The 26,802-nt window shown below is 38.7% G+C and overlaps 1 protein-coding gene across 1 annotated transcript; it reads left to right on the top strand.

Annotated features, from left to right (window-relative positions):
- Window positions 1–17,568: 17,568 nt before the first annotated feature.
- Window positions 17,569–22,417, top strand: DDIT4L (DNA damage inducible transcript 4 like). Its single transcript, XM_037151932.2, has 3 exons — window positions 17,569–17,755; window positions 18,080–18,215; window positions 20,298–22,417. Exons 2-3 carry the CDS (start codon window positions 18,125–18,127, stop codon window positions 20,786–20,788), a joined length of 582 nt encoding a protein of 193 aa, XP_037007827.2. The 5' UTR covers window positions 17,569–17,755; window positions 18,080–18,124; the 3' UTR covers window positions 20,789–22,417.
- The last annotated feature ends 4,385 nt before the right edge of the window (window positions 22,418–26,802 follow it).

The raw sequence follows: 26,802 nt of genomic DNA, 5'->3' as shown, positions 1-26,802 counted from the left end.
GTGCCCCCAAATCTGAACCATATGTTCTTTAGCTTTCTGCTCTGACCAACTTGCTCTCTACTTTACCAAAGTATATTTAGTTAGTTTTACTTAAAAAAAGAAAAATTAACATATACCCAAAGTATTATAAGACATATATAACATTACATTTTTATTCACATTTATTTTGTTATATTTAATCTTAAAGGCTAAGTAGCTGAAATATCATTTCTACTAAATTATCTTTCTCATGCTAACACTAAATATGAGATTTAACATTTTTTTAAGATTTTATTCATTTATTTTTAGAGGGGAAGGGAAGGAGAGAAACACCAATGTATGGTTGCTTTTTTGGTGCATCCCCTGCTGGGAACTGGCCCCTGCTGGGAACTGGCCTGCAACCCAGGCATGTGCCCTGACTGGGAATCAAACCAAGATCGTCTGCTTCACAGGCCCACGCTCAATCCACTGAGCTACACCAGCCAGGGCAGATTTAACATTTTATAAAATTCTACATTATCAATTCATATTACAAATTACAAAAGCACTTTCATCAGGATTAAGTTAATTTATGGAAGTTCTGACCCCACATTATAAATTGTTTATAATTATCTAGTTTTTAAAAGCCCATAAATTATATCTGAAATGCTTTCCTGTTCATTGTAGGAAATTCACATAAATACATAGTAAGCAATTGTAGGCATAATATTCACAATCATAGTGATGAATAATGAACAATGATATTCATTAAATCCTAGGGATTCATGTCTTTATTCAGCCAACATTTGTTAAGCACCTGTTACTTGTCAGACGCTTGCCAAGCAATAAGTGTACGATGGTGAATGGTGCAGACATGGGCCTGGCCTCTTGGAACAGAATGCAGACATTGAAGAAATAAACCTCAAATAATTATATAACTGCATATTATAATAATATCTATAATGATACTGAGAGAGTTTATAACAGAGGAAGCCTAATTTAGATTAGGGTGTTATGCACCAAGGATGTAATATTTAAAATTAAACTAAAAAATAATTAATTCTAGTTCTACACAAACTTATACCAAAAATACAGGGGTAACCACTACATAAATCATTTAATAAGGCCAACATTACCATGATACTCCAACAAGACAAATATATTACAGGAAAGAGGAAAGAAAACTCCAGAAATACCCTTTATAAATTAGAATCAAAAACTTTCAGCAAAATATTAGCAAATTGTATCCAAGAATATAAAAACAACAACAAACAATAAGGAAATGGAGGGCTAGTTTAACATTCTAAAATCAATAGATGCAATATACCATATCAACAGATAAAGCAGAAAACTATATAAGCATCTCAAAGATATAAAAAATGTAGCTGACACAATTTAACATCCATTCATGATGAAACCTCTTAGCAAAAAGGGAATGGTAGAGAATTTCCTTACTGTGATGGAAAGCATTACTACAGTATCTACAGTCAACCTCAAGTTACCAAGGGAAGATTCCATGCTTTCTCCCTGAAACTGGGAACCAGGTAAGGATGACCTCCCTCACCACTCACATTCAACATCATACTTGAGTTTCTTGTCAGAGCAATAAAGGAACTAAATATAAACACATACAGATTAGAATGAATGGACTAAAACCATTTTTTCTAGTAGACAGCTGATTTTCTGTAGAAAAAAACAAAAAATTTATTTAAAAGTTAGTAAAACTAATATGTGAGTTTAGCAAAAATGAAGGAAGTAGGTCAAGTTCTTGTATATTATATTTCTACAAAGTATTTCTGCACTTCTACTTTATTTCTATATGTTAGCAATGAATAGTTTAAAATGGAAATTTTGAAATAGCATCAAAAACTAAATAATCATATTATTTTTAAGTATATTTTATTGATTATACTATTACAGTTGTCCCAGTATTTTCTCTCTTTTATCCCCCTCCACCCTGCACCACCCCTCCCACCAGCATTCCATCCCTTAGTTTATGTCCATGGGTCATACATATAAGTTCTTTGGCTTCTCCATTTCCTATACTATTCTTAACCTCCCCCTGTCTATTTTGTACCTACCAATCATACTTCTTATTCCCTGTATATTTCCCCTCATTCTAACCCTCCTCCACCCCACTGATAACTCTCCCTGTGATCTCCAGTTCTGTGATTCTGTTCCTGTTGTAGCTGTTTGCCTAGTTTGCTTTTATTTTTGTTTTTTAGGTTTGGTCCTTGATAGTTGTGAGTTTGTTGTCATTTTACTGTTCATAGATTTGATCTTCTTCTTTTTCTTAGATAAGTCCCTTTAACATTTCATATTATAAGGGCTTGGTGATGATGAACTCCTTTACCTTGACCTTATCTGGAAAGCACTTTATCTGCCCTTTTATTCTAAATGACAGCTTTGCTGGATAATCTTGGAGGTAGGTCCTTGCCTTTCGTAACTTCATATACTTCTTTCCAGCCCCTTCTTGCCTGTAAGGTTTCTTTTAAGAAATCAACTGATAGTCTTATGGGAACTCCTTAGCATATAACTGTCTCCTTTCTCTTGCTGCTTGTAAGATTTTCTTCTTATCTTTAATCTTGGGTAATGTAATCATGATTTGCCTTTGTGTGTGCTTCCTTGGGTCCAACTTCTTTGGGATTTTCTGAGTTTTCTGGACTGCCTGAAAGTATATTTCCTTCACCAGATTGGGGAAGTTTTTCTTCATTATTTTTTCAAATAAGTTTTCAATTTATTGCTCTTCATCTTCATCTGGAAACCCTTTGATTCAGATGTTGGAATACTTAAAGTTGTCCCAGGAGTCACTAAGCTTCTCCTCATTTTTCTGAATTCTTATTTTCTCATTCTATTCCAGTTGAATGTTTATTTCTTCCTTCTGTTCCAAACCATTGATTTGAGTCCTGGTTTCCTTTCCTTCACTATTGGTTCCCTGTATATTTTCTTTATTTCACTTTGCATAGCCTTCAAGTCTTCCTCTATTTTGCATCTGTACTCAGTCATTTCTGTGAGCATCCTGATTACCAGTGTTTTGAACTCTGAATCTGATAGGTTGGATACCTCCTTGTCACTTAGTTCTTTTACTGGAGTTTTGACTTATTCTTTCACTTGAACCATATTTCTTTGTCTTGGTGCACCTGTTATGTTGTGAAGAGCAGAGCCTTAGGTATTCGCCAGGGCAGGGTAATCTACTTTGCTGAGTTGTGGGGCTCTATGTGGGGGAGGAGTCTGAGAGGGAACAATGCCACTTACTCAGCTTTTGGCCAGCTTTCAGTCACTTCCCCCACTACCCACAAGCAAATTAGGCCCTTCTTGTGCTGATTCCTGGGTGAGCGGGCTTGTGTACCTTCTAGGACCCTGTGGATCTCTCCAACAAACTCCTCTGTGAGACTGTGAGTTTTCCCCACCACTGAAACCCCCACAGATTTTTACAACCAGAGATTCTGAGTCTTTAGTTTCCCACGTTGGAATACTGGGTTGTACGGTCTCTCATGTTCCCCAGTTGCTCCTCCCAGCTTATCCACACAGGAATGTGGAACTACCCAGTGTGCTAGCCACTGCCTTGTCTGTGCCGTCTGCAGCCTTGCCACTCATCCTCTCCACCCCTGCTGCCTGTCTCCGTCCCTCCTACCAGTCTGGAGGAATGTTTCTTCTTGAACTCCTTGGTTGTTGGACTTCCATACAGTTTGATTTTCTGGAAGTTCTGGGGTTTTTTTTAATTTTTAAATTTGTTGTTGTCTTTCTTTTGGTTGTGTGAGGAAGCAAAGCATATCTAACTTTGCCTCTCTCTTGGCCAAAAGTCAAAATACTTATATTGAAATCTAATAAAATATATGTAGTTTCTTTACACTGAAAAATACAAACCTCTAATGAAAGAAATCAAGAAGACCTGAATAAAAAGGGTTTATATCATGTTCATTGTTGGAAAACAAATGAAATTAATTTTAGTAATATATTTTATTTAACCCAATATATCAAAATTTTACTCTCCCAATATGTAACCAACGAAATAATTATTAATGAGATAGTTTACATTCTTTATATTCAATTAAATATTTGAAATCTGGTATGTGTTTTATAAAATCTCCCTTTGGACTGGTAACATTTTAAAGTGCTCAACAGCACAGTGTGTAGTGGCTCTGAAACTGGACAGAGCAGACAAAGAACTTTCCCAAATCTGCATTTGCACCCACGCTCTCTCCCCTGTACTCCACAGTAAAATCCACAAAACATTTAATGTGCAGAATTGCATTTAATTGAATATTCTACTGTGAGTTATTCAAAAGTCACAATTTTGTGGTAGTTAAAAAGGAAGAAATGTGATTTTACCATTTGAACACAGAAATCAAATCACAGACAATGTATAATTTTGATATTAAAAGACATTGTTCTCCAGTCTGCTGCAGATTCTCTTCTTAATAGAAATCCAAGTGTCTTTGGCTCCAGTAAACATTACAACATACCCAGATCACAAAACATCTAACTGACAATTTTATATGAGTGTTGAAAACAAACAAAAAAAAAAACCACACAATATTCTTGTCTAAGTTGAGCAATGAAACCATTTAATCATAAATACAACCCCAATGTTTTTCAGCAAAACTAGGAATCAGAAAGAATATGACCTATTTCCAGTTTTTCCTGAGAATTAAGATTAATATCTTTCCTACCTAGAATGAAAAAACTACAACTCCTAATCTATAAGTTTCTAGAGCTTATTAAAACTATATTTAAAAAGCCTAGTAGATGTTTAAAATATTTATGAAATTAATAGATGTTAGAGAGACTCTGAGGAAATTCTTATATTTTATTGGTAGGTGCCCAAAAGTGTATAACCCTATGAGAACAATTTTTCAAAATTGTTGAGAACTGTACTTTGCACATTTATCCTTTGCTCCACAAGTCCCTCCTCCATGAACTTATCTAATAGGTTTACTTGCCCATATTCTAAGTGACTTATGAGTAAGATTATTCATTACAGCAGTGTATGTAATTGTAAAAGTCTGTAAATAGTGAAAATGTCCCTTGGTTAGGTACTGGTTAAATGAAAATCTGTAAAACAGGACACTAGAGAGCTGGAGGAAGGAGAGAGAGAGAAGGAAGCAGAGCATGAGAGAATAATTTGGAAAGATCGCTAAGCTATATTGTCAGTGCAAAAAGGTAATGTGATGAGCATTAGTATACTTCCTTTTAGGGTAATAAGTGAAAGGAAGAAATATTAGTTGGTGCTTTTAGCTCCATAAAGAAGTTCTAGAAAAATACATAAAACTGAATAAAAGCCATTACCTCCATGCAGGGGGCAAAGAATGGCACAAGTGAGAGTTAGCAGCAGAAAACTGATTTTTCATTGTGTAATTTTTAAATAGGGTATTTGTAAATTCAAAGTTATTTCTACTTTATCATTATTTTACATTGTTTTAAGTTTTCTGGACCTGCTTCAGTTAGTACTTCCCTGAACTACTTAAAAGTAAGGTAAAAGTATCAGAATCATTATTTTAGTCCGGGCTGGTATGCTTCAGTAGATTGAGTGCCAGCCTGGGAACCAAAGGGTCACTGGTTCAATTTCTAGTCAGGACACATGCCTGGGTTGCAGGCCAGGTCCCCAGTAGGGGGTGCATGAGAGGCAAACACACAGATGTTTCCTCTTCTTCCTCCCTTCTCCTCTCTCTAAAAATAAATAAATAAAATCTTTAAAAAAAATAAAATCACTATCTTAAAACAAATTTTTATAGTTACACTTGTTATGTTCCACATACAGACCTACCTACAAGAGTCATAGTATCTTTATTATGTTTATCTAGAAACAGCTCCCTGAGTTAAACAATGCAAAAGTATTACTGATTAGTGGATTTTTCATAGTAATTGTTTAAATACAGAGTGCATTAAAAATACTTTTTAAGAAGTACTTTATATAGAGACTTTTTAATAACATTTTATTTATTTACTTTTAGATAGAGGGGAAAGGAAGAAGAGAGAGAGAGAGAGAAACATCGGTTGGTTGCCTCTTTCTTGCCCCCTACTGGGAACCTGGCCCACAACCCAGGCATGTGCCCTGACTGGGAATCAAACTGGTGACCCTTTGGTTCACAGGCCAGTGCTCAATCCACTGAGCTACACCAGACAGGACTATATATAGCTTTCTTTGCAAGCAACTATTTCATTAATGGATAAACTAAAAACAATGTACTATAAATGCTAAAAGTGGGGCTTCCAAGAAAACTGCTGTAAGATGTATAAATTGAATAAAAGGAAAAATGTAAATGTTTGTTAGTACAACTATAGCCATGTTGGTAGATCAGTATAAATAGTATCAATCTTAGTTCACATAACAGTTGTTTAATAAACAACATCGTGCGTTCTTGTTTGCTGTTTAGCTTAATATCTGATATTTATCCTTTATACCACCAAGGAATGGGTAAATAAAATGCCATTCTCTCCTCACCATCTTCATTCTCCCATTCCATAAACCAATGCTCATGTCAAGGATTTTAAACCCTGTGCAATACTGAGGACTTAGGAGTGGGGTAGAGATGAAGACAGCCTCCCTCTAATCATTAGTTGCCCACAGGTCAAATACAACGTGTCTGTCACCACAGACCTCAGCACCCCAACAGGCCATTTCCAGTTGCTCTCTGTGGTTTTCAGGGCACAGCAGGAATCTTTTCCACATACGGAAAAACCTGTCTACTTATACTAAAGCATCTTGCTACATAGTAGACAAAGCCAAAAAGCCTAGACTGTGCTTCTCTGAAATACACAGATAATTCTCTCTTCCTCCAGCCTGTGTGAATCTCTATTTTGTCTCTCAAAATGATTAAATGTAAACTTCCAGTCAAGATGGCAGCACAGGTAAATATGGCTCATCTCCTTGCACAACCTCATCAGAATTGCAGCTAAAATATAGAACAACCATTACTCAGAACCATCAGAAATAGAGTGGGATAGAAGTCTGACAACTACAGAATTAAAGTAACCACATCTGTCTAGACTGGTAGGAGGGATGAAGATGCAAAACAGGCTGTTCCCACATGTACATGTGGTGGATAAAAATTCAGGAGGGATAGCCCAGCAGCGAGGAGGCCTGGCCCCACCTTGGGCCCCCCAGGCCACGGTTTCAGTGCCAGGAAGGTAAGTCCCCACAACTTCTGGCTGCAAAACCAGCAGGGATTGAGTCAGGGGAAGAAACTACTGAAGTCCCAAGCAGTTTCTCTTAGAGAATCCGCACAGGAACTTATCAGACTCACTCCTGAGCTCCAGCACTGGGGTAGCAGCTTGAAAGGCACCAGTGGCATATAGGGAGGAACTGAAGTGTCTGGCATCAAGGCGAGCACTAGGAAATAGTGTTCTCCCAGACAGAGAGGTGGGCCATTATTCCCTTTCTGACTCCTCCCCTCACAGAGCCACAGAGCTGGCTGGCTGGTTCCATATCTGAGACTCCATCAACCTGGCAAATACTATTTGCCCTGCTCTGGTGATTCCCAGAGACTCTATCCCACCAAACTTATGGGCCCAGCAAAGCTGCTTTACCATATGATGGTCTTGGCTCATGCTTCACAACTTCCTAAGCCCTCTCAAATAAGCAACAGTCAGACTCAGTGAGCCCCCAAACTTCCACACCTCTTGCTAAGGAACCCCAGGTCTGGCACTAACAGCAACCAGCCTACATTCACAGCTTGGCTTTGCCTGGGAATCTCCAAGTCCTGCACAACTAGCAGCCATCTCAGATTGCATTATAGCTCAGGTAGGGTGATGCCATGCAAAACACAGGTTGAGGCTAACCTTGGCCTGCAATACCCCAGAAACCCTAGACCTTGTGTACCCAGTGGACAACTACAGACCAGGTAAGAGCACCACCACCCTGACCCTGAACAGCTGATCCTCCACAGAGGGCAGAATTTGGTGGTCACTGATCACAGCTAGTACTTCCAGCTGACTGGCCTGGGTAAATCACTCCCTTGACTTCCCAACAGCAATCAAGTCTCAACTATAAGAGGAAGGTGTACTCAGCCCACACAAAGGGCACACCTCAAGTACCTAACTTACATGATAAGGGAGGCTATGCCATTGGAACCTACAGGACACCTACTACCGTAGGCCACACTACCAAGACAGGGAGTCATAGCAGCTCTACCTAATACATAGAAACACACACAGGGAGGCTGCCAAAATGAGGAAGCAAAAGAACAGATCAAACTCCAGAAAAAAGAGCTAAACAAAATGGAGATAAGCAATCTATCAAACGCAGAATTCAAAACACTGGTTATAAGGATGTTCAAGGATCTTAGTGAAGATCTCAGAAACATGAAAAAGGTCTAGTCAGAATAAAAAAATACACTAACTAAAATAAAGAACAATTTACAGGGAATCAACAGTAGAGCGGATGAAGTTAAGAATCAAATCAATGATTTGGAACATAAGGAACCAAATCAGAACAACAAGAAGAAATAAGAATCAAAAATAAATAAATAAAAGGGTAGTGTAAGGAGCCTCTTGGAAATGTCGAGTGTTCCAACATAAGCATCATAAGGGTGCCAGAAGGAGAAGAGAGGAGCAAGAAATTAGAAATCTATTTTTAAAAAAATGAAAAAACTTCCCTAATTTGGTGAAGGAAATAAACATGCAAACCCACGAAGCACAGAGAGTCTCAAACATGATGGATGCAAAGAGCCCTGGCTGGTGTAGCTCAGTGGAATGAGCACAGGTCTGTGAACCAAAAGGGCACCAGTTCAATTCCCAGTCAGGACACATGCCTGGGTTACAGTCCAGGTCCCCATAGGGGGTGCATGAGAGGTAACCACACACTGATGTTTCTCTCCCTCTCTTTCTCCTTCGCTTCCCCTCTCTCTATAAATAAAATAAATAATATCTTCTTTAAAAAAAAAAAAAGATGGATGCCAAGAGGGCCACTCTAAGATACATCTTAATTAAAATGTCAAAGTTAAAGATAAAAAAAGAATCTTAAAAGTGGCAAGAGAAAAGCAGTTAGTTACCTACAAAGTAGTTCACATAAGGCTGTCAGCTAATTTCTCAAGAGAAACTTTGCAGGCTGGAAGATTTGGCAAGAAACATTCAAAGTCATAGAAAGCAGGGACCTACAGCCAAGACTGCTCTACCCAGCAAAGCTATCATTTAGAATTGAAGGGCAGATAAAGAGCTTCCCAAACAAGGAAAAACTAAAAGAGTTCATCATCACCAAACCATTATTAAATGAAATGTTAAAGGGTCTTGTTTAAGAAAAAGAAGAAGATCAAAACTATGAACAATAAAGTGACAAAAAATATGTATCTATCAACAATTGAATCTAAAAAACAAACTAAGCAAGCAAAAAGAACAGAGAGAGAATCATGGATATGGAGAGTGTTTTGATGGTTGCCAGACAGAAGGGGGATTTAGGGGAATGGGTGAAGAGGTGAGGGGATTAAGAACTATGAATAGGCAGTTATAGAATAGCCCTGGTATGTAAAATTCAGTATAGGAAATGAAGTAGCCAAAGCACCCATGACCCATGGACATGAACAATGGTGTAGGGATTGCCTGAGGTATCGGGGTTGCTGGGTGGAGGGGGGCAAAGTAGTAAAAATTAGGACAACTGTAATAGCATAATTGATAAAGTATAATTAAAAGAAACTCCTAGGTGATTCTGAGACTCATCTTCTCCAAAGTAGGAAGTCAAGTCAGTATAAAAGCTGTATGTGGAGCCAGATCTTCTAATACTCTAACTACAAACTCTTTATTATCCATTACATACAAAGTAAAATCTACTGCCATCCTGAAAAATCCAAAAAGATACTTGATGAATTATTTACTGCAAGAGAACATACATTCACATGAACAAACTCACATAAGCCATGTGTGTTTAGGATGGCCACCCTTGACTGAACTCTTACCATGTAGGAGTCATGTCATCAGAAATTCAATGGACATTGTTCCTTTGACTCTTCTCTATTACAGATGAGGAAGCTCAGATACAAAGGATTTTATCTCAGAGCTTACTTGAGGCCCCACAAGGATTTGTGGCCTTGTCTGGTTGAGTTAGAGCCTGAAGTCAAACCATGAAAGTGTGCTGCTCAGCTGCACGTACAGAGGTGCTTATGTTTAGCACACAGACATCTAAACCTACTGCAAAAAGAATTTTGTACAGCTATAAATTAGTTCGTTAAGTACTGCTTATTACTCAGCTTAGCTCTGATGCAGCAGCAGCCTCACACACGGAATACCCTCCAGCTTGCTTTCAGCTGTACCAACATAGCCTGGAAGGCTGCTTTAGCTATTTAGGATTTAGAACCTCTTCCACAATATATATCGCCTCAAAAACCAGTTCTTAATTGTCGACACAGTATTTCAAAAAGCCAAGCCAATGTTTAAAAGTATATTTTATGATACATTATAGCAGAAGAGATGAATACTTGCATAACTGTATTTACTCTCTCCAGTAAATTTGGAAGTAACAAGATATATATCTTTCTATATTATGCCCATCCTGCCAAATTTGTTGTTTCCAAATACAACCTTCCCCAGACCAGTCATTTTAAATACATTCTACAATGTAAGCCCATTCCTGATGTTACATAATTGGCTTCTGTTTCATCAAGGTTGAAAACAGTTTACATTTTTAAAGTGCCTCAAGATTATTAAGCATAATTTCATTTTTATATAATACATCTTCTCAGAAAAAACTGCACTGTTTCCACATAGCCATGAAGGGCTAAGAAACACACAGGATGGATTCATCAGGGCCAGTGAGTGTGATGGGAGCTGTGGAGGCTCCACCAGCCAAGGGCATAGCTGGGAACCCATCTTCCATCAAGACCATGCTCTGCATATGGTAGGAACTCAATAAATAGTCTTTATTAATTGGCTCAGAAAAAGTTTTACAAGTGCTTAGATGGTCTGGTTTTTTATTCTCTTTAAAAACTGGTGCTGCTCACATTTTAACTGCAAAAATTATAAATCACCCAGGAATCTTTTTTTAAAAGTAGAAACAGTTTCAGTCAGGCTGAGCACTGAGGCTCTGAAGTTCTTACAACCTAGTCAAGGAAACAAACTGAGAAGCCAGGCTATAAACCTTTCTTTCGTCATGCTTCCATCATTGCGTTGCATCTCCCTGATCACAATGACCGTAATCTATTTTATTAATTTGTCTACATTCCTTTCTAAACCACAATCTCCCTGGGGACAAGAACACTTCTATTCAGTACCTAATGGATAATTAATATTCAATAAATACTTACTGAATGGTGATCAACCAATGTATGAGTTATAGAAGATACACTTTTATACACATCCTAAAATGCATGTAAACACTCCCCTAAATACCTTTTCATAAAAATGTCACCAAGACATTAGTGATTTTCAAAATCAGAGCAAAATTTGTAATTATAATCATCACTAAATATTTTAGTGTATTGTATTTAATCCTCACAATAGTCCTTTATGAGTTAATATTATCATAATTCCCATTTTAAAGGTAGAGATGGAGACACAGACATGTTAAGTACCTTATTAGAGTTTGTACAGCTAGTGTCACTGCTGGTACACAAACCTGAGCAGTCAGGCTCCACAGAATAGACATCTAACTACTATACTATAAATAAGAAAAAAAAAACTTGTAACTTTGTCAGATTTTTTAAATCATAATATGCTTTACATCTGCAGAAAGGGGATCAGAATCATTGTAAACACTACTCTATAGAATCCTCTATCTAGTTCACACTGACATTCTGGGATTTAATTTTATTTTTGTGCAACACCACAGGTTTATGTATAGTTTTCTGAGGCACAAATGTGAGTAACAAAAGCTATGCCAAGGTTATCCACCATAATAGGACACTTGACTGGTGTAGGAAGGGAGACCAAGGAGGGAACAGCACCTACAGGAACATAGAGCTTTATTTCTCTTCTGATCTTTTTACACATAAGAATTCCAGGGAAATGGTATGTTATGGTGGCATTTTCAAATTTGGGATTTGTGAAGATTTTAAGATGCATTCCCAGAAAAAAATGTTAAGGACTGATTCCATGTTCCTGGCTGACATTCTCTTATGTGGGCACCTGAATTATAAATCTTTGAATTATCAAGAAAAAAGAGAGGCTGTATATATTTAACATACCAGGTTTCTTTATAGGAAGATAACACATAGCATTGTTCTTAAAAAAGAAAAAAATCATACAACTATTTTAAGCGATAAGTCACTATGGTAACCATTTCTCTGCTTGAATTTAGAAAGACAATGCCTTCTGCTACTGAAAGATTCAGCTTTTAGCAGCAGCTAGTACATATTATGTTGTATTGGGCCTTTTTTTGTGTTATACTAAATAAGTTTCCATGTTACCTTAATGAAACATTCTTTATCATTCTATAGAGTGATTCATATTGCACATTAATTATTAAATGGAAACTGTATTTGTTGGAGCATGCTCAGACACAAAAATAATGATAAAATGCCTACCTTATCCAGCATATTAACAGAGGATCCTACATATCTTGAAACAATCAGGTGGTTCTATAGTCAGTGATTTCAAATATCCATAAATTTCATTTGTTTCCAGAAAACCACTTCATAGATTAGTAAAGAAAAGTTAGTATGTAGAACTCTGTATTTTTCATACATTATTTTTCATAAATTACATACATTATTCTCTTACATTGAGAGAGCTCCCACCTGCTCTCCCATGCAGTTACTTATGCGTTAGAATAAAAAGTCTTTCCCAATCAGTGGCAAATACTTTCCAGATTTCCTGCAAACAGGAAAGACCAAAATGTTCATTCTACTTTAATAATACTCACACAACTCCCTTAGTCCCTTTAGTGCTTGCTGCACTCAACCAGAGAACTATAATTTCAGAGCAATAATAATAAGTATCACTCATTAAACACTTGCTGTGTACCAGGCCCCGTTCTAAGACTTCACATGAGCACTAGATACACAAGGAAAGCCATCAACAATGCACATTTAAAGAGCTCAGACTTGTTTATTAAAAAAGATACTTGGATTCAACACAATCCCTGTTAAAATACCAATGGCATATTTCACAGACATAGCACACATACTTCAAAAATTTATATGGAACCATAAACGACCCCGAATAGCAGCTGCAATTTTGAAAAAGAAGAACAAAGTAGGAAGGATCACAATACCTGGTATCAAACTGTATTACAAGGCCACTGTAATCAAAACAGCCTGGTACTGGCATAAGAACAGACATGTAGATCAGTGGAATGAAATAGAGCCCAAAAGTAAACCCAAGTCTCTATGGTTCGTTAATATTCAATAAAGGGAACAGAAGCACAAAATGGAGTAAAAATAGTCTCTCCACCAAATAGTGTTGGGAGACCTGGGCAACTACATGCAAAAAAAATGAAACTCGACCACCAACTTACACCATACACAAAAATAATCTCAAAATGGATTTTAAAAACTTAAATATAAGTGGCAACACCACAAAACTTCTAGAGGAGAAAATAGGCAAGAAAATTTCAAATATTCCATGCAGCAATATTTTCACCAATATGTTCCCTAGAGCAAGAGATATAAAGGAAAAGAATAAACTAATGGGACTTCATCAAATTAAAAAAAAAAAAAAAAACTTCTACACGGCAAAAGAAAACATCAGGAAAATGAAAAGGGAACCAAACGTATAGGAGAATATATTTACCAATGATACCTCGGACAAGCGTTTGATCTCCAAAATATATAAAGAACTCATACACCCCACACCAGAAAGATAAATAATCCAATTAAAAAATCGGCAAAGGACCTGGACAGACACTTCTCCAAGGACATACAGAGGGCCCAGAAACATATGAAAGGATGCTCAGCATCACTGGCCATCAGAGAGATGCAAATTAAAACCACAGTGAGATACCACTTCACACTGGTCAGAATGACCATCATAAACAAATCAACAAACAAGTGTCAAAGAGGATGTGAAGAAATGGGAACACTAGTGCACTGTTAGTGGGAACACAGACTGGTGCAGCCACTTTGGAAAACAGAATGGAATTGCCTCAGAAAAATAAAAATGGAACTGCTTTTTGCCCTGGTAATTCCACTGCTGGGATTATACCCTAAGAACCCTGAAACACCAATCCAAAAGAACCTATGCACCCCAATGTTCATGGCAGCACAATTTAAAATAGCCAAATGTTGGAAGTAACCGAAGTGCCCATCAATAAATGAGTGGATCAAAGACTGTGGTACATTACACAATGGAATACTACACAGCAGAAAGGAGGAACTCCTCCTACCCTTTGCAACAGCTTGGATGGAACTGGAGAGCATTATACTAAGTGAAATAAGCCAGGCAGTGGAAGACAAATACCAAATGATCTCACCTATAAGTGGAACCTAATCAACAAAACAAACAAGCAAGCAAAATAGAACCGGAGAAGACATTGAAATCAAGAACAAATTGACAGTAATCAGAGGGGACCAGGAAGGGGGATAATGTAGGGAAGAAGAGGGGCCGTCAAGGCACATGTACAAAGGATACATAGAGAAAGCCACAGCCGGGTAGGATCAAGGGTGGGGGGTGAAGATGGGCAAGGAAACGGAGATTGGTGGGGGGAAGAGAATGGACAACAAAAAAAAGATTTTGGCGTTGATTAGAATCTATTTTAATCCTCACAACAACTCTATCAGCTTGCTAAGGGTCTTTAGATGTTGTACAAATTAACTTTCATGTCCTGTAAATCCTCCCAGAATCCACTGTACAGATTAAGAAAGTCATTTTTCCTTTGTTGTCATAATTTATGAAATGAAATAAACAATGCACTGAATGTAAATGTATTACTAAGAGCTCGTGAACAATGGCTCATACTGGGTAAAGAGAGAAAATCGGCTGGTAAAACATGTGATAAATATTCAACACTCCAAATCATGCATACAGAAGACACCAGTATTCCCTATACACATTAAAGCACCATTTTTTAATTTTTTGAAATATCTTTGATTGTGAATTTATACTTGATGTAAGCAATAATATTATGAATATAATATTTATACATGAGGAAACCTGGAACTTAAATATTTGTATATATACCAGATAAATATACTGTTGTCATTTGCTACTATTTCATTTTTGTAAGAATAATGAGTAAATCATAGTAAGAAAAAAGCAAGCATGCTTATGATCTTTGCAGTTTGCTATAACATATCAGTATATTAGAGACAAGCCAATTATTTAATCAATTAGGTTTTCTCTTCATATGCAACTATTATTCCTAAGCAAGTACCCTCATGAACTATTTTTTAAGTATTAACTATAAAGGATATAATAAAATAGGAATGAAATGTACTTATCGCTGCACCTGATAAATACCTGAAGCACACCAAGGTGATGAACTTTTAGTTATAAATAATTAACTGTATCCACATCATTTTAAAAATCCAAAAGACTGTCATCTCATGACAATGCTATTATGGCACTTCATTTTCCCTAAGTCTGCTGAGTGCTTCCTTTTTGAAAATCAGCTCTGTTTATATAACACTGCAAAGATACAAACTGGTGGCAACAAAATGGAATTTTTTTATCCTTTTAAGTAGATAAAAAAGGACAAGTCCCACTAATTATTTCAGATGTGTTCTTCAGCAATCATGTCTTATGCCCTGTACTTCCTGAGAGCAGGACTCATTTGGCAAAAGAATGATAGTATTTAAAGTCTTTTGTAATATACGTAAGTTATTTTTTGCAGTGAAATCCCAAAGGGCTTTGCAAAATTTTAGTTAGGTGAGCTGAGAGTAACTGCTGTTTTCTAAAGGTCTAGTAATCTTCCTGGCCCTTTGGGAATGCTTAATTTATGAGTTATGCCTAAATACCCTAAGGAAATTGAAATGGGCAATTTCTTTATTTCACCGTACATGTTCGGACCACTCATTAATCCTAAATTATTAATCCTAATAACTCTCCTTGGACGCAAGGAGTCTCATTAATACTGCCCCCCTCCCCCCCCATAAAGGAAAGGAGGGTCTGCCTGCACCCACCCACCCACCCGGATTCCCACTGCCAGGGAGCTGACATCTGAGATCTGACCAGAGGCATGTATCAATTAGTCCTGAACCCAACAGCCACGAAAACTGATTCTTAATCGGCTTAGATGGGGTTTTTGTATTTTCCACCTTTTTATTATTGAAAGGGAAGTAGAAATCTGCTTTCAAAGACCAGCCTATCAGCCTCTCCTTCCTTGGCTGGCCTGACCTTCAGGCAGTACAGCTGCCTGAGGGGAGTTAAAAATGGATTGTCAAGCTGGCTTTAATTTCTGCTGCTCTGCCTCCAAATGTCCTCCCACTGATCTGTTTATCACAGTCTCCTTATCCCTTCTGTTGTTTTTCCTACTGAGTTTTTAGCCTGGACAGCTGAAACTGTCTTTCAAGGTCCTAACCTGCAGATCCTTGTACCAGTGACGAAGTAATCCTAGAGACTGGGAGCCAACACTAAAACTTCCTGCTTCTTCAAACAGTCTCTCCCTCCAGGCGTCCCCGCCCTTCCCTTCCCTAGACCCATTAAGGTCTTTGGGAATGGCCATTCTGAACAGACCATCTCCTACTGGCACAGCAACGTGGGACAAGGGTGGCTTAGAAATTTTGGAAGAAAACACGTTTGGCTTCTTTTCTTGCCTGTGGGCTCTTTCCTGAGCTCCTCTGTTCCTCTGAGGGCTCAAGGTCAGGACTGCGCATTAGGCCTCACAGGAGTATCCCTAAGGGGATATAAAACTATCTTCGTTGCCCAACCCCCCCTTCAAGAACGCCCAAGCCCAAATCCTCCCCCTGGCAGGTTCGCTTGGAACTTCTGCCTCTGGGAATGCCATTTGCTCCTTGCGACCAGGCGGGTGGAGGAGGCAGCTAACATCCCACTAATGGTTTTGTTTAGTTTTTTTGGCAGACTCCACTTCATTCAATCTCCCGGCGCTCAGGAGCCAGGTCTAATCAGAAGAGTACCAGGCTCACCCTTCCCGCAGAGAAAACGCATTAGTCATAGATGAAAACAGCACGAAGAGTGCCGAGAGTCCGGGAATGCAGAAGGTAGACGAAAATGTTGGAGAGCCTTCGCTGCCGGAAAGGAAAACTAGATCTGACCGCGTTCAGGAGCGAAGGACACAAAAACCCAGGGACCTGGGGTAGAGTTGACTTGGATAGAGGCCAGAACTAAGTGCAAATGATGCTCATTGAACACAGAAACAGAGTTAAGCAAAGAGTTCAACGTGACACAGAAACGCCTCAGGCCATAGCAATAGACAAAGGGCAGAAACTTGCCGCAGCCCGAGACAGACTCGCAGCAAGGGAACCACTAGCGTGAGTGCGCGCACGCGCGCTAGGGGAGGGGTCGCACCAAGGAATCCAAGTTGGTGGCAGAGGAGAGTGGTCAGTTTTGGGCGAGTCGTACACTCGGAATTGCGGTCACAGTGGCCCGTGGCCCACCCGGGAAACCTCAAATATCAACAGTGCGACAACCTCGTCCTCAACTCCCAGCAGCTCGCATAGGGCGGCCTGAACTGTCGGGCTTGAAACGCAACCCCACCAGGGGCAGGGCGGCGCGCAGGGGCGGGGACGCGCGGCGCAGGTAGGCGGGGCGGGCCGGCCGAGTGCGGCGGCGGGGCCTATAAAATGCTCGCTGCCCGGGAGGCCGTGCAGTTCAGTCCAGCGGGTGCCAGGTGGGCCGGTGCTGAACAGATTGTGGATCACTGGTGGGGTCTGCAAGTCAGAGAGCTCCCGAGGGAGGAGGCTCGGAGGAGAGTGCCTGCCTCATTTTACCCCTCTGCGTTGCTAGCGCGTCGGCCTCAGAGAACTCCCGGCTGGTGAGAGACAGTGGACGGGATGCAGAGTGAACAGTGGCTGGGGCATCCGCTGCCCGATCCGTGGCGGGAGGGGGTCAGAGGGATCGGTGGTGAGCTCCGCGGGGCAAGTCCGCTCCAAGTTTTTCTAAGTTTCAATGAGTTTCAGGTCCTGGCTTAGTCGGCGTCTCCGCTCGCGAGACTGCCGACATGAGTTGCAGGGACCGATTGTTTCCCTTTGGAAACTGAGTTCTCGGCTAGTTCGCTCGAGGTACACAGGGCATTTTAGGATCCTCTTCACGACTTGGCGGCTCTTGCAAGTCTGTCCTTATTGCCTACTTTTTCCAGCGTCCCAGGTCGTTCTGTCCCGCGAGGGAAACGGAGCCGTTGACCATGGTTGCAACTGGCAGTTTGAGCAGTAAGAACCCGGGCAGCATTTCAGAGTTGGTGGACCCTGGCTTCTACCCGAGGAGCCTGCTAAATGGTGAGTTTCCTAGCTGCCCGCCTCTCTCCCCTCCGAAGGTTGCAGCCCCTCCATAGATCGGATCGGGTGGATGGGCGGGTGTGCGGAGTCACCACTTTCCTCACTGGAGGTGTCAGAAAATCCACCTGAGGAAACTGCTTTCCAAATTTTCTAGCATCTTCTATTCATGATGGTGAGAAACAAAAGTGGCAAAAAAAAAAAAAAAAAAAACGAGGGTTGTATAGGTCTAGTCTGCTAATAGATTCTTCAGGATGAAAAGTTGTGCAACTTCCTCACCCTACATGGTTTTAAGTTTTGGTGAATTTTAAGTATACCGTTATGTGTGTTTCAACAAATGTAATCACCCTTGTAATCATTGCCATGAACCCCTCCCACCAAATTCCCATGTACCTATTGGCCGTCAACTCCCCACTCTCCTTCTCCCCGTTTACTTTTGCCTCTAGATTTTCGTGTAAATGGAATCATAATCGGTACTCTTTTGTAGCTGATTTCTTCCCTGCAGCTTAATTATTTTGAGATCCATCCATGGTGTTGCATGTATCTGTATGTTTCATTTTTATTGCTGTGTAGTATTCTATTTGAGGATATACCCATCATTCCCTTTATAATGCCAGAGGGGAATTTTAAAACAGAAGTGATGCTGGACACACTGTCATTTACAATTTTAAACAGCAGTTTCTAAGTTAACACCTTGCTCTGCCACTGAGGAGTTGTGTGGGCAGAGACAAATCGCCGAAGATATTTGGGCCTTCCTCATTTAGAAGGCAAAGTGGTTAATGATCTAATTTTGTAGGCCAACTCTTTAAAATTCTTTATCTTCCACATATGGAGCCTCATAATTTGGAATGCATTTGTTATATTTAGTTATTTTAAACACACACACACACACACACACACACAATGATCTAAGTGAATATGTGATATGGACAGAGAAAACCACAACAGCCAATGAGGGTGAAGTCGGCTTAAGGGAGGGAGGAGCCACAGGACCTCTACCTGCACCCTGCTCAGTTGACTGTGTGTGTGGCACCTTGCCAAGTGGTAGGATTAATTTGGAAGGTAGGTGACCAAATGCAGACCTATCTCTTTTCCTTTGAGCAAATCTAATTTTGTTTTCCTAAGACTATTTTGTTTTGCTTGGCTGTGGAAAACTACCCAGCCAGTTATAAATATCCTGGTGAACCTCAAAGGTCTTCTTTGAGCAATTTTTAATCAAAGAAATTGAAGCTAAAATTGGAAATTACAGGCCAATTCCAGTAAAGACTTTTAAAGAAAGAAACAAATGTAATAGATATTTAATATAGCTTCTCAGATTCAAGTTTATCACTTAAGAACAGTAGCAAAAATTTGGTATTTTACAGCAATAAACTCATATGTTCTTTTTCAAAAGATTTTATTTATTTACTTTTAGGGAGAGGGGATGGGAGGGAGAAAGAGGGGGAGAGAAACATCAGTTAGTTGCCTCTTTCACACCCCCAACCAGGGACCTAGCGCACAACCCAGGCGTGCGCTTGGATGGAGAATTGAACTGGTGACCTTTCAGTTTATGAAATGATGCCCAACCCACTGAGCCACACCAGTCACGGCTAACTCGTATATTCTTAGAGTTAGAAGGTAACAGTTCCTTAGGTTAATATATATATATATATATATATATATATATATATATATATATATAATTTTTATTCCAGAAGTAATACATGTTCTCTGTAAAACAAATAGAAAATCTTCATAAGCAAGTAAGGGAGCAAGAAATTAAAGAAAATCACTGATAATGTAGGATAACCATAGAGATTTTTGATACATAGTCTTCAAATGGTGTGTGTGTGTATACAGATAAATTAAAGAAAAACGGTTATATCCTATCCACCCCATTTATCAAAACCTTTATTTCATCAATGACACATCAAATGGTTTGTTTACTCTATTACCCCACTAGTTCATAGCAGAGTGAGATCAGCTGGCTCCCAAAGAAATAATAAAAACAGGTAGATGAGGTAGATAAACATAACCAATGTCTCTATCTTGGTGTAGTTTTCCTGCTCCTGGATTTCTTTTAATTTGAAACTTTTTTTCCTACAGATTTGGACTACTGGGATTATGTTGTTCCTGAACCCAACCTCAGTGAGGTGATATTTGAGGAGACCACTTGCCAGAGTTTGGTTAAAATGCTAGAGAACTGCCTGTCCCAATCAAAGCAAACCAAACTGGGTTGTTCAAAAGTCCTTGTCCCTGAGAAACTGACCCAGAGAATTGCTCAAGATGTCCTTCGCCTCTCCTCCACAGAGCCCTGTGGCCTGCGAGGCTGTGTTATGAACGTGATCATGGAAGTTGGAAATGTATGTATAAAGCTGGATAAGATAGTGTGTGACTCAAGTGTGGTGCCTACTTTTGAGCTGACACTGGTGTTTAAGCAGGAGAACTGCTCATGGACCAGCTTCAGGGACTTTTTCTTTAGTCGAAGTCGCTTCTCATCCAGCCTCAGACGAACCATGATCCTGAGCTCAGGATTTCGTCTTGTTAAGAAAAAGCTTTACTCCCTGATTGGAACAACAGTCATTGAAGAGTGCTGAAGGGAAACATTTAAAAAGGTCCTTTTATGATTGGGTAATAAAACTCTTGCAGCTGCTCAGTTACGGTCATTGTAGTTTGCCCTGCTTGTTCTCAACAAGAAACCCCAAATCAAGTTCATCTTCTGTATTTCGTAGTCTCAGCAACCTGTTATTTTGTGGCTTTTGAGAAACGACCCCAGTGTCTGCATTCTATCACTTTTTTTTTTCTTTACAGAATGGAATGGCATGGAATAAGGAAGGGAAAGGAGCAATGCACTTTAGTTTTGTATTTGACTCCACAAAGTTTTCCATGTAGTCTTGCTAATGCACTAGTAAACCAACTTTGCTTAGTTTTATTTTTGTATGGCTCTTTGTAAGTTTTTCAGATTGATCCTGTCAATCACAATGAGTGATGCTTAGTCCATCAAAACTTCCAGAAGCCCAAACCACCAATTTCCTGCCTCTATTTCAATTTGAAGAGTTCTTTTACAAGAGGATAGAATTAAGTGGGTGAGCATCATTAAAACTAAACCCCATGCAAGAGTGAATAGAAATGTCACCAGGAGAACAGAATGCTTCACTGTTTTCTTCTATTCTCTCTGCTCTTCTGTTCTAAAGAGGTGGCAAAATCTTGAGCTGCCATTTGAGTAACCACAGTATTGTTTTAAATAGCTTTATGGTATAGTACAAATTCAGTTTTTCTAATTCTCAAGTATTGAATGATATCTTTAAACTAGAAAAAATGGAAAGTGTTGAACTGTTATTTTACCTATAGTTGATTACTCTTCCATTACGTGAATGTGTACAGGAATAGGACATGAGTTCTCAGATCTCGTCACTTTCTGATGATCTAGCCTCTTCTCACTAATCTCAGATGAACCTTCTGACTACTCAGTGTTATCCCTAGCCTCTCCCGGGATCTCTCAGGTATCTCTCCTTTACCCAGATCTTCAAAGGAGATAACTGCAGACTACCATCTTTCACTATTAAGATGTGTCTGTTACTACAGACTAGAGAATGAGAACCTGGCCTAGTTAACCAGTTCACCCACCCAGCTTTCTTCAGCCTTGCAAACCTGTCCCTTGGGAACAATAAAGGCCTTAATTTTTTCTTGCCCCTACTACCTAGATCGTTATCCTTTTTAAGCCAATGAGAGGATGTAGCCTCCACACTACAATGTTCATTTCTACAAGACCTTAACATCCTTACTCTAGGTTAGGGATAAGGAGCTTACTCAGATTGGCCACCCAAGCTATTAGCTCCACTTGACAGACGTGAGGGCGGTAGGGGCAGATGGCTTCATCCTGGTGTAACTCAGAAGCAGGTTGATCCTGTTACTGATCCCATGAGTGACCTAAAGCTTCACTATTTAAATCATAAAGCCATCTCTAGGCCTGGGCCAGTGCAAGTCAACCCTGTTTTGCATGTCTATTCTTAGGGCTCTAAAAGGTGCCTGTGATTCTGAGGGCCAGGCTTCTCTGGCAGGATGTCGAACTGTTGTCCCTTGTCCTCTTAACAGTTGTCCTTGACTCTTGTCTGTTATGCTCACAAAGTGGTGATGATGGCTTATGGAGACTCTTAAGTTAATATTTCTGTTAAAGGAAATTAAAGTTTGTCTATTTTTGACAATAAAGCATCATATATTTTTAATTCTTTTGTCCTCTTTATCTTTTCTGTGTTTATTCAAGATCACCCTAAAATATATTTGACAGTATTTGAGGGAAAATGACAAAACATCTATCCCCTCTGAGTGCTTTGCTTCATAATTTTTCAAATACATTTTATATAATGTCTTCCTATAAAGCTCCTTTGGCAACCACCCTTAAAAAAATAAAACCTCATATGTAAAGGCTTTTTCTATAGTTTTTTTAATGACCAAATGCAAATATATCGAATTGAGAGACCAGTATACATATTTATTTTTATCACAACATTCTATTTGAACAACACATCTAATTTCCCTGTTATTTATCGAACTGAATGTTTTATCTTTTTGGTTATGAGCTCAGATTCCTCTCCCTGCCTGGTACACATTTAATGAGACTTGCTAACTGGCCGGCACTGTTCTAGATGCTTTATATAAGTTCTCATTCCTCACGAGAGCCCTGTAAAATGAAACTACTGTCATCTACGTTTGATAGGGACATGACCAGACACAGAGATGTTAAGTAACCTGCCTGAAGCCACCAAGTTATGCAGCAGAACCAGAGTATAAAACCAAATGCAGGGACTGTTCACCATGCTGCCTTGAAAGGCATAAGGCAGCACAGAGAACATGGCTGCGGAAGGAAAGGCTGCGGAAACAATGTCAGAAACATTTGCCTCTAATAAGTTCAAAAAACAATTCTTAATGTGTTTTTTATCAGATAGAAAGAAGGAAGAAACTATGGTATTGGCAATATTTCCTATTCACCAGAGCATGGCTGTGCTTAGAATAATAAGTCCAAATGTTTAAGACATGCATTTCGGTCCTGGCACCTTTCATGCTTATCTTAGGCAATGGGCGTCACTTTTTCATATACCTTCAAAAAAACCACACACACAAAAAGGTGTGATCTGTGCCCTAGCTATCTCAAAAGGGAGTGATCTGTTACTTATGTCAACCAGAATATTCGAGAGCCTCCTGAAATAACAAGATACCTTAGTTTCCTTTTGTTAATAGAAAGGTAGCATTTTATAGTAATGGATTCAGTCTCCTAAATCTGTTTCTCCAATGATCTATATCCGAATCGGGGTCAGCTTCATGTTGCACTATAGACAGTTTTTCTATTTGCATAGTGGAAGGATGTACAAGTATAAAAATCTCAAGTCTATTACATTCAGTTTTCAATGATCTATATTGCTTTAAACAAGTGACAATAATAAGAGTCCAAGGACTATTGGTGGCATATGAGGGAAGGGTACATGGTGATGAGCTGAGAGGAGTATCATGCAGATACTCAAAACCCCTGACTACTGCCTATACTCTGCAATTGACTTGGGACTCACAAATCTCCACTGGATCCTATGCATCTGCCAAAGATAAGGGAAAAGGACTGAAGGATCTCGTAGGGGACTCGGAGGCCAGGTGGGAAAGTGATGGACATGACTTTGTCTACATCCCATGTATTGTAGAACTCAGTCATATGGCCCCATCCAATTAATTACAAAAGAGGCTGGGAAATGTGATGGAAAGGTGTGCCTAAGAGGAAGTGGGCTTGATGAACTCTTTCTGCCACATAGAAAGCAGCAAGTTAGTCTATGAACTAATAGAGAACCCAGATACATACTTACACATATAAGGAAAGTTGACTTACACAGTTAGACCTTTAAATAAATGGGTAAAGGATGGTATTTTCAATAATTGGTGCTATAATAGTTGCTTACATCCATGGCGCAAAAAAAATTAAATTACATTCATATATATCAAGCATAAAAACCAATTTCAGGTTGATTTAAGTGTTAAATTATAACAGGGTACAGCCAAGGTGTGTGTGGGGGGGGGCGAATGGAGATTTGTAATGGGGTCCAGAACTCAGGGTGTCCAGGAAATATTAAAGAAATATATATGTATATATATATATATGTATATATGTATATATATATATATATATATTTATATATATGGGATACATGGAGCAGGGCCATTCAGAGCTGTTTTGAATAGCAACGGTTTTGCAGCTGACCCCTAGAATGATCATTTAACATATCTATAACCTTTAACTGGCTTCATAGATATATTAAATACCTGTGGCCATGCTTTGAGCCAGGGGGATGGAAGTGACTTCCACCCAAGTTGTGACTGGGAGGCAACTCCCTCTGGGTACAGCACCTGCGTGAGAGCCTGAAGATGATTAGGTCTATACCACAAGGCCACAACGGTCTGACCTATGATGGCAGCCCAGTAAACCTGGAAGAATACAGGAATGCTGGCAGGTGTAACTGATTGTGGGAGGAGTTGGAAATGGGGCTGCAGAGGAGGATTGGTGCTGGGATTTAAACCCAGGTGCCGCAGCCACATGGCTTTGGTGAAAGTTGGAACCATGCAGCTTTAGGGTGCGTCCTTCTTGCCATGTGACTTAGGAAGCAGGAGAGACTTGGCCCAGAAGAAAAGGGGTGAAAGGACTCTTGCTGGTGGGCCATGAGAAGGTGCCACGTGGTTTTGGATTAACTGGGGATTGTGGCAGTGACACAGCTGACAGTGCTGGAACCAACCGAGGAGTTGCCTGAACCACAAACCTCTACTTCTTTTTCTGAGATACAGTACCCAGGACTGGGTGAAGGGGAGAAGGGAGGACTGTGTGTCTGTGGGTATTCTAAAGGACTTTAGTACTTTTAGTGAAGATATTAAGTCACTACTCTAAGTCTGTATAACTTTTTAAATAAATAATCCTTTCCTTTTCACCAGTCTCTGGCATTGAGAGACATCCTTCCCTGGTGGCGGGCAAGGCAAACCTAGTAGTACAGGGGAGAAGACCCCAAAGCACAAGGATGGGTCCATTCAGTAAAAGTATATCATTCGCCCCCCACCCCGGGTCTGTTTTGTAAGAAAATGTGAAAAGGACACTTTTAGAAGAGAATACAATTTTTATGACTTTGATGTAAGAAAAGTGTTCTTAGATAAGATGCAAAAGAAATGACTGAAACATGTATTTATCACATATCGCTTCTATGAAGAAAATTAAAGTACAAGTCATGAACTGGAAGAAAATATCCTCTACACTTATAACTCAAAAAACAGTTAACAACCAGGATATTGAGAATATATTGAGAATTCCTTCAAAGCAATTAAAAAAACAACACAAACAACTCAAAAACATATGGGCAAAAGTTTGAGTAGGCACTCTACAGTAAGGGAAACTCATATGGGTAATAAACACATGAAAAGATGCTCAGCCTAACTAGTAATTAGAGAAATGCAAACTAAAAGAACAATAAGACACTCATGTATACCCATCCATATCAGTCAAAAAAAGAGAATGTTTGTGAAGATATGGGGAAAAAACTCACTGCAACATGCTGATGTATGTGAGTTCAGTCTGGCATTATTTTGTAAAGTTGAAACTAAGTATTTTATGAACCTGCAATTTCATTTTTAGTTATCAAATCTAAGCCAGTTTCTTCAAACCTTTTTACTTGTTGTATATCTAAGAGAATTTTGTAAGATTGCATGCACCCTCTGCCATAATTTTAAATTACCATCCAAAATTTCTACCCTAATTATAAAAAGTTGTAAATAATGTTAAGTTCCAGGGTGTAGTAAATACTGATCTTTTAAAATAAAATGATTATATTACTTTGTTAAATGTTTTCAATGGAATGTAAATAGCATAGTAATTTAACATTGAAATGAATTTAGAAAACACTGAAATAAGGTCTTCAAATTTCTCAGTGTTTTGCTTTTTTTCTGTATCTTCTTAAAGCGTAGGTTTACACTAAATTTTACCTTCTGTTATGTATTTTAAACTTTTACCTTCTGTTATGTGTTTATGTAAATTTATACATAATGCTGTTATATATTTTAGCTTGACAATTTTATTAACATTTCTTCTTTACAGTAGAAACAAAATTATAAATTAAAATTTAATTTTTAAAAAATTTTCTGTGATCATCAGCCTACATTAATTTTTAAGTTGACTTTACAAATAATAGTGCACAATAATCAAAGCAACATTAAAAATGTTTTCAAAAATTTTAAGACTATTAAACATGATATAATACTATCCCTTAGTGAGATGACTCTTAAATTAGTTATAGATAAGTATTGTTTTTTGCTAGAATTAGAAGATTAAATATTATTTCCTATTTTTTGTTTCTATACATGTAAACTCAGAAAACATTCTTCTACCAATAAGTAGGGAGGAATTGAGAAGATTTGGTTATTACAATATCAAGTAGTAATCAATCTTTGAGCTCCTTTCAAGATACTTGCCAAAATCACATAAATATCTACCCCCAAAATTATTTTAAATAATCAATGTGCAGACAATTAAGTTAGATTTTCTTTCAATATCATTGAAATCAAAAACTAAAAACCACCTGATTGGCAAAAGGAC

The sequence above is a fragment of the Artibeus jamaicensis genome, unplaced genomic scaffold (assembly GCF_021234435.1).
Source record: "Artibeus jamaicensis isolate MK-2021 breed Jamaican fruit bat unplaced genomic scaffold, CSHL_Jam_final contig_452, whole genome shotgun sequence".
Classification (NCBI taxonomy): domain Eukaryota; kingdom Metazoa; phylum Chordata; class Mammalia; order Chiroptera; family Phyllostomidae; genus Artibeus; species Artibeus jamaicensis.
This window is presented reverse-complemented; position numbering and strand designations above follow the sequence as displayed.